The sequence below is a fragment of the Stegastes partitus genome, unplaced genomic scaffold (genome assembly GCF_000690725.1).
Source record: "Stegastes partitus isolate 25-593 unplaced genomic scaffold, Stegastes_partitus-1.0.2 Scaffold964, whole genome shotgun sequence".
In the NCBI taxonomy this organism is placed as follows: Eukaryota; Metazoa; Chordata; class Actinopteri; family Pomacentridae; genus Stegastes; species Stegastes partitus.
The window spans coordinates 103,713-115,378 of NW_007578695.1; the positions used below are offsets into that span (position 1 = coordinate 103,713).

The 11,666-nt window shown below is 39.9% G+C and overlaps 1 protein-coding gene across 1 annotated transcript in view; it reads left to right on the forward strand.

Annotated features, from left to right (window-relative positions):
* The window catches only part of carmil2 (capping protein regulator and myosin 1 linker 2), an 81,248-nt gene that overhangs the window by 36,349 nt on the left and 33,233 nt on the right, over window positions 1-11,666 (forward strand). The window contains exons 22-31 of the mRNA XM_008294458.1: window positions 527-635; window positions 943-1,032; window positions 1,602-1,730; window positions 2,093-2,209; window positions 4,505-4,680; window positions 6,114-6,201; window positions 7,374-7,460; window positions 7,567-7,633; window positions 10,525-10,563; window positions 10,729-11,075. Of these exons, the coding sequence (XP_008292680.1) occupies window positions 527-635; window positions 943-1,032; window positions 1,602-1,730; window positions 2,093-2,209; window positions 4,505-4,680; window positions 6,114-6,201; window positions 7,374-7,460; window positions 7,567-7,633; window positions 10,525-10,563; window positions 10,729-11,075 (1,249 nt within the window). The remainder of the gene's footprint in view (window positions 1-526; window positions 636-942; window positions 1,033-1,601; window positions 1,731-2,092; window positions 2,210-4,504; window positions 4,681-6,113; window positions 6,202-7,373; window positions 7,461-7,566; window positions 7,634-10,524; window positions 10,564-10,728; window positions 11,076-11,666) is intronic.

Sequence of the window (11,666 nt, forward strand, 5' to 3'; positions counted from 1 at the left end):
ATCCTTTTTTGATGTAAAGTTGTCTCTTCTGCTATAATCATTCTTTGAGGGTTCATTCCATTCTCTGGCTTTCTGCATTGAAGAATGAGATTAGACTAGTTTCAACTTTGTTGTTGTTGAGTACAACGCAATGCAGTCTTTGCATATCCCAGCTTGTTTGGAAGCTGGGATGTGGATCAGAGTGCAGGGTCAGCCACACTACAGCTGGAACAAAAAGGGTTAAGGGCCTTGGTCAAGGGCCAACAGCAGCAGCTTGGAGGTGCTGGGCTTGAACCAAAAACCTTCCCACCAGCTTTCAATTTCATTTTTAAGGTAACAGTTACAACACACTCATGGTGGCACTTGGAGCAAAATCCAGCCATCACCAAAGTTCAGGATTCAAGGGGAGCATTAATGTCTACACAGAATTTCAAGTGACAGACAGAATGCCTGATAGATCAACATGACACAAAATTTAAAGTCAAGTGTATTTTTCTGTACAGTTGCCCTCTGCACAGTTGTATGGGTATATATTTTGATGATGGAGGTCTTTGTTGTGCAGAAACTTCACTCTGCGGCAGGTGTCTCTGCCCCTGGCTGATATCACACAGAGTTACCGCAGCAACCCAGACAGAACCAAAGAAGCCCTGAACAAGGTCGGTGTGAATGTCTGTGTTTAGACATTCAAATGTGACAAAAATCCCCAATCTCAAAAGTCTATGAAAATGTTAATGATTTACTGTATATCGAAGGTATTTGTCATTTGTCTGATGTCCATCATACAACCTGCCCTTTGTGAAAGACAAAAATTTACATATAGGTATTGTAGGTGTTTCATACGAATAAATATATAAACTGTATACATATATACGTATGTGTATTGCTACACCTACAAACATCAACTGTAATGTCTCAATAAGATATAATTGTTACAATTATTCATATAATTATGTTTGTATTCAGATTCAGCAGTGTTTAGTTCGAAACAACCAGATCCAGTCTGATGGCGTGGAACTTCAATCTCAGGTGTTTAGGACTCAACAATCTGAAAAGGTATCAGAATTATTATTATACTACTTATGACCATAATGCTGATCAACTCTGATGCTCATGATAGAATGAAGAATGAAGGAGCTTAAAAAACAGTGTTTTAATGACTGTCAATGGAAGATATTTTGTTCAAATATTGAATATAGATTTAAGTCAAAGGTTGGTCAAATTTCTATATAATTTTTTTTTTTTATTCTGTTACTATGATTCTTAATCATGTTTTTTTTTTTTTTTTCTTTTAGACTACTGTACTCCTAAAAGCATGGAGTATAGTGGAACATTACACATAACATACATGAGCATAGCAAACAAAAATCCAGTGATAAGGAATGTGTTGAAGATGAACACAAGCAGAGCAAAAGCAAAGCAGATACAAAATGGTGTGGAGGTCCTTCCTGCCCTGCAGGAACATTAAGAAGTGTGAAAAACAGGGGGGAAAAAGTCAAAGCTTTAACCTAGACATAGTGTGTTATAGCTTCACCTGACAAACTGAATCTTACTGGCCCTGTGTGCCACTTTCTGTCTTGGTCTGTATCTACAGCTCCGTCTGTGTCTGTTGTTTTCCATTTTAGTTGATCCTGGGCATGTGTCGGCAATTGGAAGACAGCATTCAACGTTTAAGCCAATGTAACATTCAGGAAGTCCAGGCTGACATCTTGACAGCACATGAGGTGCTTCAAAATGCCAGGGATTCTTTCAAGGTAAAGGCTGCAAGTTTTGGAAACTGCTGAATCATTCCATTTTTGCCCAAAATGATCACAAGCAATCTATGTACCTATGAACTCAGTGAACATTTTATTATTTATACATACATAATCTTGCAGGACGTTAGCTATAAATTCTGTCTCAACAAAGATATTCTACAGGTTTGATTGAAACTGTCAGAGAGCCATTATTTTAGTCACGTTTATTTTTGAGTTAGTGGTTTTGAAGTGGAATGCAATACAGTAAGAAATGTCAACAATGTGTTGTGCCTCATCTTTGCAAAAAATATTATTATTTTTTTGTTTTGTTTTTGTTTATGTTTATACCACTAATGTTTCTGTTGGCTTTACTTGTACAGCTTCTTCCCTCACTACATGAGACAGGCCGGAACTGTGCCTTTGATGCAAACTTGGTGAACAGCATCCTCACTGACACTGCTACTGCGCTGACAAATGAGTTCACTCGAAGCTTACAGGTACACATTATAATACACTCTCAGAACACAGGCCAAACCTCTGAGCAAATACTGTTGAAATCAAGATATTTTACACTTCATAGAACAGAGTTCAGACTATGTCTGTACTTCTCACTGTTATATGTTGGATTCCCTTCCCAGACAACAATCAAAAAAATTCTGCACAAAATGAAACAATGGTGTGCAGCTGCTTCAGTCAACAGGTTGTTTTAATGCAGAACAATGAGGAATATAAGAATGTATGACAGTAAAAAGTGCTGCTACTGCAAATGATGCAAGACAGAAATGCTGGTAGAAAACTGTTAAACATCTATCCATCCATTATCTATACACCGCTTAATCCTCAGTAGGGTTGCAGGGGGGCTGGAGTCTATCCCAGCCGACTCAGGTTGAAGGCAGCAGACACCCTGGACAGGTCACCAGTCTATCACAGGGCTACACTTAGAGACAGACAACCAAGCACACTCATACCTACAGACAATTTAGAATCACCAACTAAATCTCTGTAGCATAATCCATTTTCTGATCTGTGTTCTATCAGCTGCAGTACCAGCAGTGAAACAGACTTGAGGATAGCATTGAAGGGAATTGTTTAAGTGGAACTTTTGTGTGCAGAGAGGTGAGCACTGTTGTTAGAATGGTTAATTCACTGAAAGAACCGAGCAGTTTATTGCAAGGTCTACTTAAAAACTTGCCTTTTTCAGCATGTAGGTTGCTGTTCTAAACTTGTTGTTGGTGGCTTATGTAAAAAATGTGTCGTCAAATGAGGCATCGGCTTCTTTGGAACAGAATACTGTGACACAACCACAATGGTGACTTCTGTTATGGTCACCATCATGTCTCCTGTTTTTCCTCTGGTTCTCCTTTGCATTTCATGCAGTAATTTAACTTCCCCATGTCTTCTGGGTTTGTCACTTTCTGTTGCGTTTTGATAGTTACTTTTGTATGTCATAGTTAGGGTGAGAGCACACCAGTGCAAGGACCCTATTGAAACCCTTGTGATTATTATTATTATGATACGCAATCTTTGAACGTATTTTTGAGGGCCAATATGTGCTCAAAAACTCACCAAAATTGGCACACACATCAGGACTGGCGAAAATCGGAAACTATCAGGGACGTGGACATGTCACTGCCAAAATGGCTCCACAGCGCCACCTTCAAAATTTCAAAATTTCGAATTTCAGTTCCATCGGAAGCACGTTTGGCCTAGAGCTATGCAGTTTCATAGCCATAAGGAGCTGGTTGGCACGAACAAAAAAGTCGACCAGCACCAAGCTCTAAAATGCAACACAGCTCAACTGTGCCCCCTACAATATTTTCCATTGGGGCTACGTTTCACCTAGAACTACAAAATTCGGTACACATATGTCACAACTTGTGCCACACAAAAAAGTCCCTAGCATGTTTCTGTAAACCCAACAGGAAATCCACCATGTTAGAAAAACAGCGAACATGCCGGGCCATTTTCAAAATCTATCTCCTCCTTGGGGGTACGTCGTACACACCTGAAACTTGGCCAGCACAAACTACAGGAGGTTGTGATTAAAAGTTAGTAAAACGGACTGCAAACGTCTACTGGCGTGAAAATGGCGGCCACTGGAATTTGGCCACAACGCCATAAAACGCTAAAATACGAGACGTGCTGTGTAACTGGCCTGTGTGTGCTCCGATCGGCCTAAAACTTTACATGCATGTTCCGAGTCTTAGCCAGAGCGCTTTGCCAACATGCCACGCGATGCACGCTGCCACAGCTCACCACTAAACAGAAAGTGGCTCGTAACTAGGCCGCACGTGCTCCGATCTGCAATGAGGACCCGTCCATCGCCGCTTGCAGCTTTAATTGGTTTTACCTCCCCTCTTTGTCTTGTTCCCTGCTTGTCATCTTGTGCTCTGAGTTTTTGCTCCCCTTTCGGATTAATTTGGTTGTTTTCTACTTTATTTGATTGTCTTTTGTTTTGCTTATGTTGAACTTGTGTTTTTTCAGTGATTTAGCCTTTTTAGCGCTGCATGCAAATGATTCCCCAAAATGATTCCACTGCAGCAACACTGAAACTGCATCCTGGACTTGGCCATGTTCTAAAGACATACAAACATGCCAGAGCATTTTTCCCCCGTGGTCCTGAGTGTGTCTAAAATAACAGCATAAAATACATTTCTAAAGGTGACCAGGAGATACTAGTTCAAGCTTGGTTTGAGGGAGGACTCTTTCTTGCCAGCTTCAGTCTTGACTCAGACTTTGTGACTCATATTCTCAGTCTTGGTCATACTTAGGACCTAGTCTTTTTGTTACAGGAATTGGCTCAAGACCTGATGAGGTGTGCAGAGGCAGTGCGCCCACGGATGGTCCAGCATTCCAGTGTTTGCGAGTGTCTGTTAGAATGTGTGTCAAAAAGAAGCAGACAGATACACATATTCATGAGAAGCACTCTGGTGGAGGGCACAGGCCAAATCATCAGCAACAGACTGCGGTAATGACATTTATATAAGACAATATCATTCAGTCTTTTATAAACCTCATTTACTCCTGATCCTGTACGGTGTGGCTAATCGTGGTGACTGTGAAACAAGTACCATATCAATAGATTCACTTAATCATTTTACTGTACATTTATGAGTGGAAGTGTTATGGGAGGACGTTAATGAATTACTTGACAATTAATTGAACATATTCTTTACTGTGATGGAGGTTACTTGCTCACTGTAAATCTAAGACACTCAAACTGAAAGCTATATATTGAATTGGTTTGGCTTTACCTGTTGGACTCGGACACAACTGAGGCTGGCAATGTGTTGCTATTATTTGCTTCACTTCATTTACATCGCAGGAACAAGAAATATCTGAACTGAGCAGTATATTTACTTCATTACTACAAGTGGTGCTCTATCAAGAATTTTAAATAACCTTCGACAAAGACAGTATAAATAATAGGTAGCCGAGTTAAACTACAGCTTACAAGGAGCTTTGATCTAATTTTCTTTGTTAAATAACCAATAAATATAAAAGAAATTTGAAAAAGTAAGATTTTGCTTTAGCAGACTTTACCCCTGGAGGTATTTCTTGACCAACGATCTCTGGCACACTTGTTGCCTCACTAAAGACATATGTATGGTCTAAAGTTCATGAAACCCAGCTTGACTAACTTTTCCCCGTAGCTTTCCAATATCCACATTGTATGCCTTGCTGGGTGTACTCCAAAGATAAAATCCAGCTGACACCAAGTTGCGCTTTAAACAGGATTCTTTAGTTCACAAAAATAAAATTTACAGATGGAAAACATAAAGCAAAACAAGGATACAAAGTATGTGCAGTCAAAAAACTGTTTGGCTCCATGCCATCATTCATTTCCCAAGAGCCCTTGCAAATTTAAGGGACCCTAATATAGTGAACCAAAATATCAAAAACAAATCAATAAACCAAAACACCACACTAACACAGAATTCAAATATCCAAAAATATGATTAACAACATTTAACCAAATAACAGATAAATTTAGCAAAATAAAAATGTTAATTATAATCTATATCAAAATTACTGTTGAACAACAAATCAAAACCAAATAGAAATAATCGTGATAAAATAAGAACCAAATCCAGAACCAAAAGAAATAGATTTAGGCTCCTACAACATATAAGTTGCATTGATTGTTATATGTATTATACTAAGCTTTTTATCCAAGACACAAATTAGCAAAGCAAAGCTAGGAAAACTTAGGTGGCACCGTTTGTACAAGGGTCTTTGCATTCAAGTCCTGATTGAAATACAGTCATACTGTTATTACTATCCAATATCCACTTTTAATTACTGTAAATGTTCAGCCACTTAATTATAGCTTTTGTATTTACTCTTCAGACTGCTGCACACTAACTTGACTTTCTCTGTTATCTCATTTCATCCATGCAGTGAACTGAGACAAACACTGAGTGTCACTCTGGCTGAAAGCATTGCAGAACAGGTGCTACAGGATCTGACAGTGGCACAGGACAAAATGGTAAATACGCATGAAAGTCTTCCATTTATGTGTCTGGTGCATTGTTAGGATGATTACAGCACTCCGTTTAGCTTATATTTATTAAATACATGATGATGATTATATATATTATTATGCTATCTTGAGTGCAAGCAAATAAAAAGGTTAAAATCAGTTTCATGTGCATCTCATACAGAGATCATCTTAGTCTAGATAAACCCGTGGAGGCAGGGGGAGATTTCTAACGCAATCAAAAATGAAACCGCACACCTTCCAGTTCATCCAGGACTTTCTCTCAGTGTATTTGCATAGCACAGTTCACACAGAAAGTTCAAATGCAACAGCAGTGTTTTAGACCAAAAACAGAGAACAAAATATGTTACTAGTAAATTACATGAAAAATGCATAAATGCAAGCCTAAAAAAAAATGTCTACTGAATTAGATGCTCTGGCCTCCCCTGGAAGACAGTTGTAGAGGTGACGCTTATGACACAGAATGCAGCATGTCCATACGTCATAGTTCTACTCTGGAGAACGTTTAACAGACCAGAGGAGAAAACATTTATATAATATGGCATTTAGTAGAGGCATCTCTCACCAATAAATCTGATAAATAGTCAGGAGCTAGTCCATTAAGAGATTTTAAAATAAAAGCAAATCCTTAAAATAATTTAAAAATCTTTAAAACTGAAGCAATGTGGTCTCTATAATTCATTTTGGTGATAAGATGTACTGCTGCAATTTTGATCCTCTGAAGTTTGCTGAAATTCAAGTGTGTTCAAAATGAAAAGAATTCGTCTTTTCTGTCTTCCTTTGACAGAAAAGGTGACATGAAGGCAATATTTCTGAGATGGTAAAATGTATTTCTAAGTTTTTCAGCTAGAATTCAATTCATTACAATCAAAGATGACACCAAGGCTCTTTGCTTCAATACTGTTGCTCACAGCTTGTTTTTCTAAATGTTCATTGCTGGGGCATTTTACCTCAATTTTGTCGCTGTTAAGCTGCAGAAAGTTTTGTGACACGCACAAACATGTGTTAATGAGACAACAAGACAGTTTGCCAATTGGGTGAATGTCATCAGGTGAGAAAGAAATGTTTAAATGTCTGTCCCCAGCATAGGTGTGAAAATCAATCGGAGTTTTCTTCTAGATAATAATTATTTGGTATGTTTTCCCTCATTTACTGTCAAGGATTGCCTTATAAAAGAACATGTAAGCAACACTCAAAGAATCAACATCCCAGAGCTGCTACTGGACAGTGACTTCCCAACTGATGATGTAAGAGACACACACTCGTCTATTCCTCCATTTCTCTGTTAGTCACTCACTGTTTCTGTTTTTGGTTTTCTTCATACTTACTGCTATATATTTTCTCTATCACCAGTACAGCCCAGCATTTTGGAGGAATGCTTTGCACTCCACAAGCCTGAGGCCTGCTCCTTCAATTAAAAGTAAGACACAAGTGCTGTTAACATATCCAATAATGTCTCTTGCTTTCTCTGAGTCTGAGCTCACTTGAGTTCAGTTCAATTTATTTGCATTTGTAGGTGATTGCTTTTCTTGCAAAAGCCAATAAATATGGTGCATTTTCTGCTGTAATAACAACTGCAGCATGCTAAATACAAGATAAAAAGTTTAAAATAAACAACACAGACAATACTATGATTCAGAAATATGGCAAACAATATCGCGCCTCTTTCTACCTTAGCGGTACCCAAGGTGCTTTACAATGTGTTTCGCATTCACCCATTCACACCCATGCACACACCAGTGGTGACAGAGCTGCCATGCAAGGCGCTAATCTGCCATTGGGAGCAACTTGGGGTTCAGTGTCTTTTCCAAGGGCACGTCGGCATATCGGGGGGGGGACCGGGCATCGAACCGCCAACCTTACCATCAGTGGACAACCCGTTCTACCACCTGAGCCGCCACGAAATATAGTTCATTACTGTATTCTTCATGTCAGAACATAGTTGACATGACATTAACTGTAATTTGGAGCATTGCCAACCTAATAAATCTATGACCAATATTCACACTCTATTTGGCCGTAGTTTGGTTCCACCAACTCTAGAAAAAAGTTTCAGTCACTAAAGTGTCAGATAACTAAAGTATAGATGTACATAAAAGTTTACAAGCACTTGTAAAGACCACGTCTATCATGGCAGTCTTGAATTTCCAGTGACTCCTGTAACTCTGAATTTTCTATGATGGAATCATTGAAACTCATGCATGTTTGTTACAAAAAACAAAAAAAGTAATCATGCATTTTGGTTCATCCAAAAATTTATTATAAGTCTTCTGGAAATATCACAAAATCTGCAAGGTCAAAAATATACATTGAGCAAATTGAATTATCAATTTTGTTGATGAAGAAAGTTGTGTTTCTCAAATTTTCTTTTTGGCATGGCCTCTTACCTTCCCATGAGTGATTCTGATAGACTACAGCTGCTGACTCCTCTGATCCAGCTTAAATAGAACCATCTGATCCACTCATTAGACTCAGACACAAACACTACAGTGGGAAAGTCTGAGGAACTCAACAAATGTCTGGAAAAACAAATCATTGACTGTAACAAGTCAGAAAGTCACTTTGAGCAATTTCAAAGCAGCTTCAGATCCAAGAATCATCAGTTTGTCAGGATACAGTTCATGGTCCAGTTGTGCTACTGCCACGATCAGGAAGAAAATAGAAACTGGTACCTGCTGCTGAGAGACGATTGGTCAGGATGGTCAGGAGTCAACCAGGAATCACCAAAAAGCAGCTCTGAATGAATCAGAAGCTGCTGAAACACAGCTGTCAGTGTTCAGTCAAGTGTGTTTTAAATCCATGGGCTGAGAGGCTGCATGAAGAAGGAAGTCCTATTGAAATAACCAACATGCATGATTGTTTCATGTGACATTAATCAACAAGATATGTTGATTAGAAACCTATTTGCAATACAAACCAGTGTAATTTGGGAAGAAATATGTCTCCCTCAAAATGGAGCTGAGAATACAGTTGAGTTGTATTGGGGCATCATTTTTGATAGAGTGAGCGTTCTTCTTCCTGACCACTAGAGGGCACTGAATATACGCCAGGTTGTTTACTTATGGTGTTTCAGGTAAAGGCTATTCTTGATATATTTACACAGATTTTAAGTAATTTAACAGCAAGAATTATTAATCAGAGATAAGAAGGTAAATAATTTGACATTATTTTTTTTCAATCCTAGCTAGCTTTTGTTTTTTTTTACATGTAATGTGCAAAATACTAGCAATGGTTTTGTTTTACCAGTGGAGGGGTAAAAGAGATTGAGGTGTCCAAAGAAATGCTAAAAGAAGTCATTAGTTCAAGAGAATTTCTACTACATAGAGGCAAGAGATTATGATGAAACTGCAAAATTCCCCTCTTGCCTTTTATCATCGGTTTTTTTGAACCGAGTAATTTGATGAGTAATAAAATGTCTTAGTAAATGGGTATAACATAATGTGTAATAATGTGAAAGATTGCACAAGTTTTATGAAATGCTGTACTTCATAATTTGATTTGTTAGTGGAATGGTGTTACAGAAGCATAAAGCTGTAATACCAGAGTAATACAGCAATCCAGTAGGACCTCTGACCTCAGGTATAAGTCTTACCCTCCATCATGTTATTTCACCTCATCCCATCCTGTTCTCCATTTGTGTTGTGCCATGCTGAACCTCTCTGTGGCAGACACACAGCCCTGTTTGGCTAATTGGAGCATAGCCTGTTTACTTTCACACCAGTGACTTTCACCATGGGAGAGAGGAGATGGGGAGAAGATGGAGGAAGGGATGATGAGTGAAGAGAATGAAGCATCGGCTCAAAGGAAACCTAATCCCAACTGCTTTGATTTAACAGGAGGATTTCTTTGAAGGATGTAATAACAAAACCAAATGATACATGAAAATAACAAGTTGTTCATCGAGACGTTTCTGTATACTTGTGTTTGACAGATGTGGGTCACTAAAAGAATTAGGTCAATATTTTATGAACTATTCTTACGTCTACGTTTGAGCGTTCACCGGTTTGCATTTTAAAGGTCCTTGAAAGACGTAGACCAACAGAGGGCCTTCAAACTGAAAGATTAATAGGATTTCATCCCACCACCCTCTTGTCTTGAGTGAGTGACTGTGTTATGGCTTTGTGGCAGACTGTGCTGTGTAATATAACTGCAGCATCCTCTGCTTCCTGTCTGTTTTCTCTCTGCTTGTCCTAGATTTACATACATGCAGTACATTCCATCAAAATGCCTGCTTAGTGCATGGGCTGAATATCGCCTTCCATTATCTCCCCCGTGCCTCTCCTCACATCAGTCATATTGCCCCATTCTCAGGTCTCCTGGATGCAGACTGGGAGCAGCAGACCAGGGACAGCGAGGCAGAGAGAGAGGGGGGAGGAGGCGCTGGAGAGGAAGGAGGAGGAGGAGGAGGAGGAGGAAGGTGTGGCCTTCCTTGGTTGCTGCCAGCAACCCCACTGTCACTCACAACCCCAAGCCCCTCCCCTTCCCCTTCCACTTCCCCGTCCCCCTCCCCCCTAGGACAGAGGGGGAGGAGGCGGAGGGAGAGGGAGGTGGTGGCAGTGGATGCTGCAGAAGCAATATCAGGAGCAAGAGGAGCATCATTCATTCCTCCTCCCAGCCTCCCCCTCCTCTACTCCATCCCCGCTCAACCTCCAAACGAGGAGGCAGCCGGCCGCGGAGGCTTACACAGACGAGAGACTCCCTTCCCCGGCTGCGGCCTCAGCCCAGGCCCCCTCCCCGGCTCTGGATCCTCCGTTTCCCCCATGGAGCCTCTACCCACCCAGGGACAGACTCTAAGGCACTACACCGCCTCCCGACCACGGCCACGACGCACACACACACAGCCTCCCTCCTCCAGGCCTCAGGTAAGAACACACACATGCACACATGCCAAGGACTATGCACACAGATTTTGTGTGAACATGCAGAAATGATACAACACTTGTATCACGTACATATACAAAAAATAGCACTGCAGAGCCTACACATTTACATTTATACATTCACACAAATAGTATGTAGTGCATGCATGTGCAAAATATGCTTTATGAAGACATATATGCTCAGCAAAATCAGCAAAATACAGCCACAGTGGAAGGTAGGAAGCAGGATGCAGGAACGTAAAGATAAGAAATAGGAGGAAAGGAGGGATGGATGAAGGATAGATGTACTGGGAAGCTAACTACGACCACAGAGGGATCTCTGAAATGGAGAAATGCAGACAAACATAACGTCTATCTATCTATCTATCTATCTATCTATCTATCTATCTATCTATCTATCTATCTATCTATCTATCTATCTATCTATGTAACCATACATACATATATCTGTATGTACATAAATCATCCTCTCTCTTGCTTACCATTTCTATATTGCTGTAGTAATAATGGTAGCCATATTTTTCTTTGCATTCTCTTGCTCCATGTAGTCATGCTCAGCTTGTGTGTGTGTGT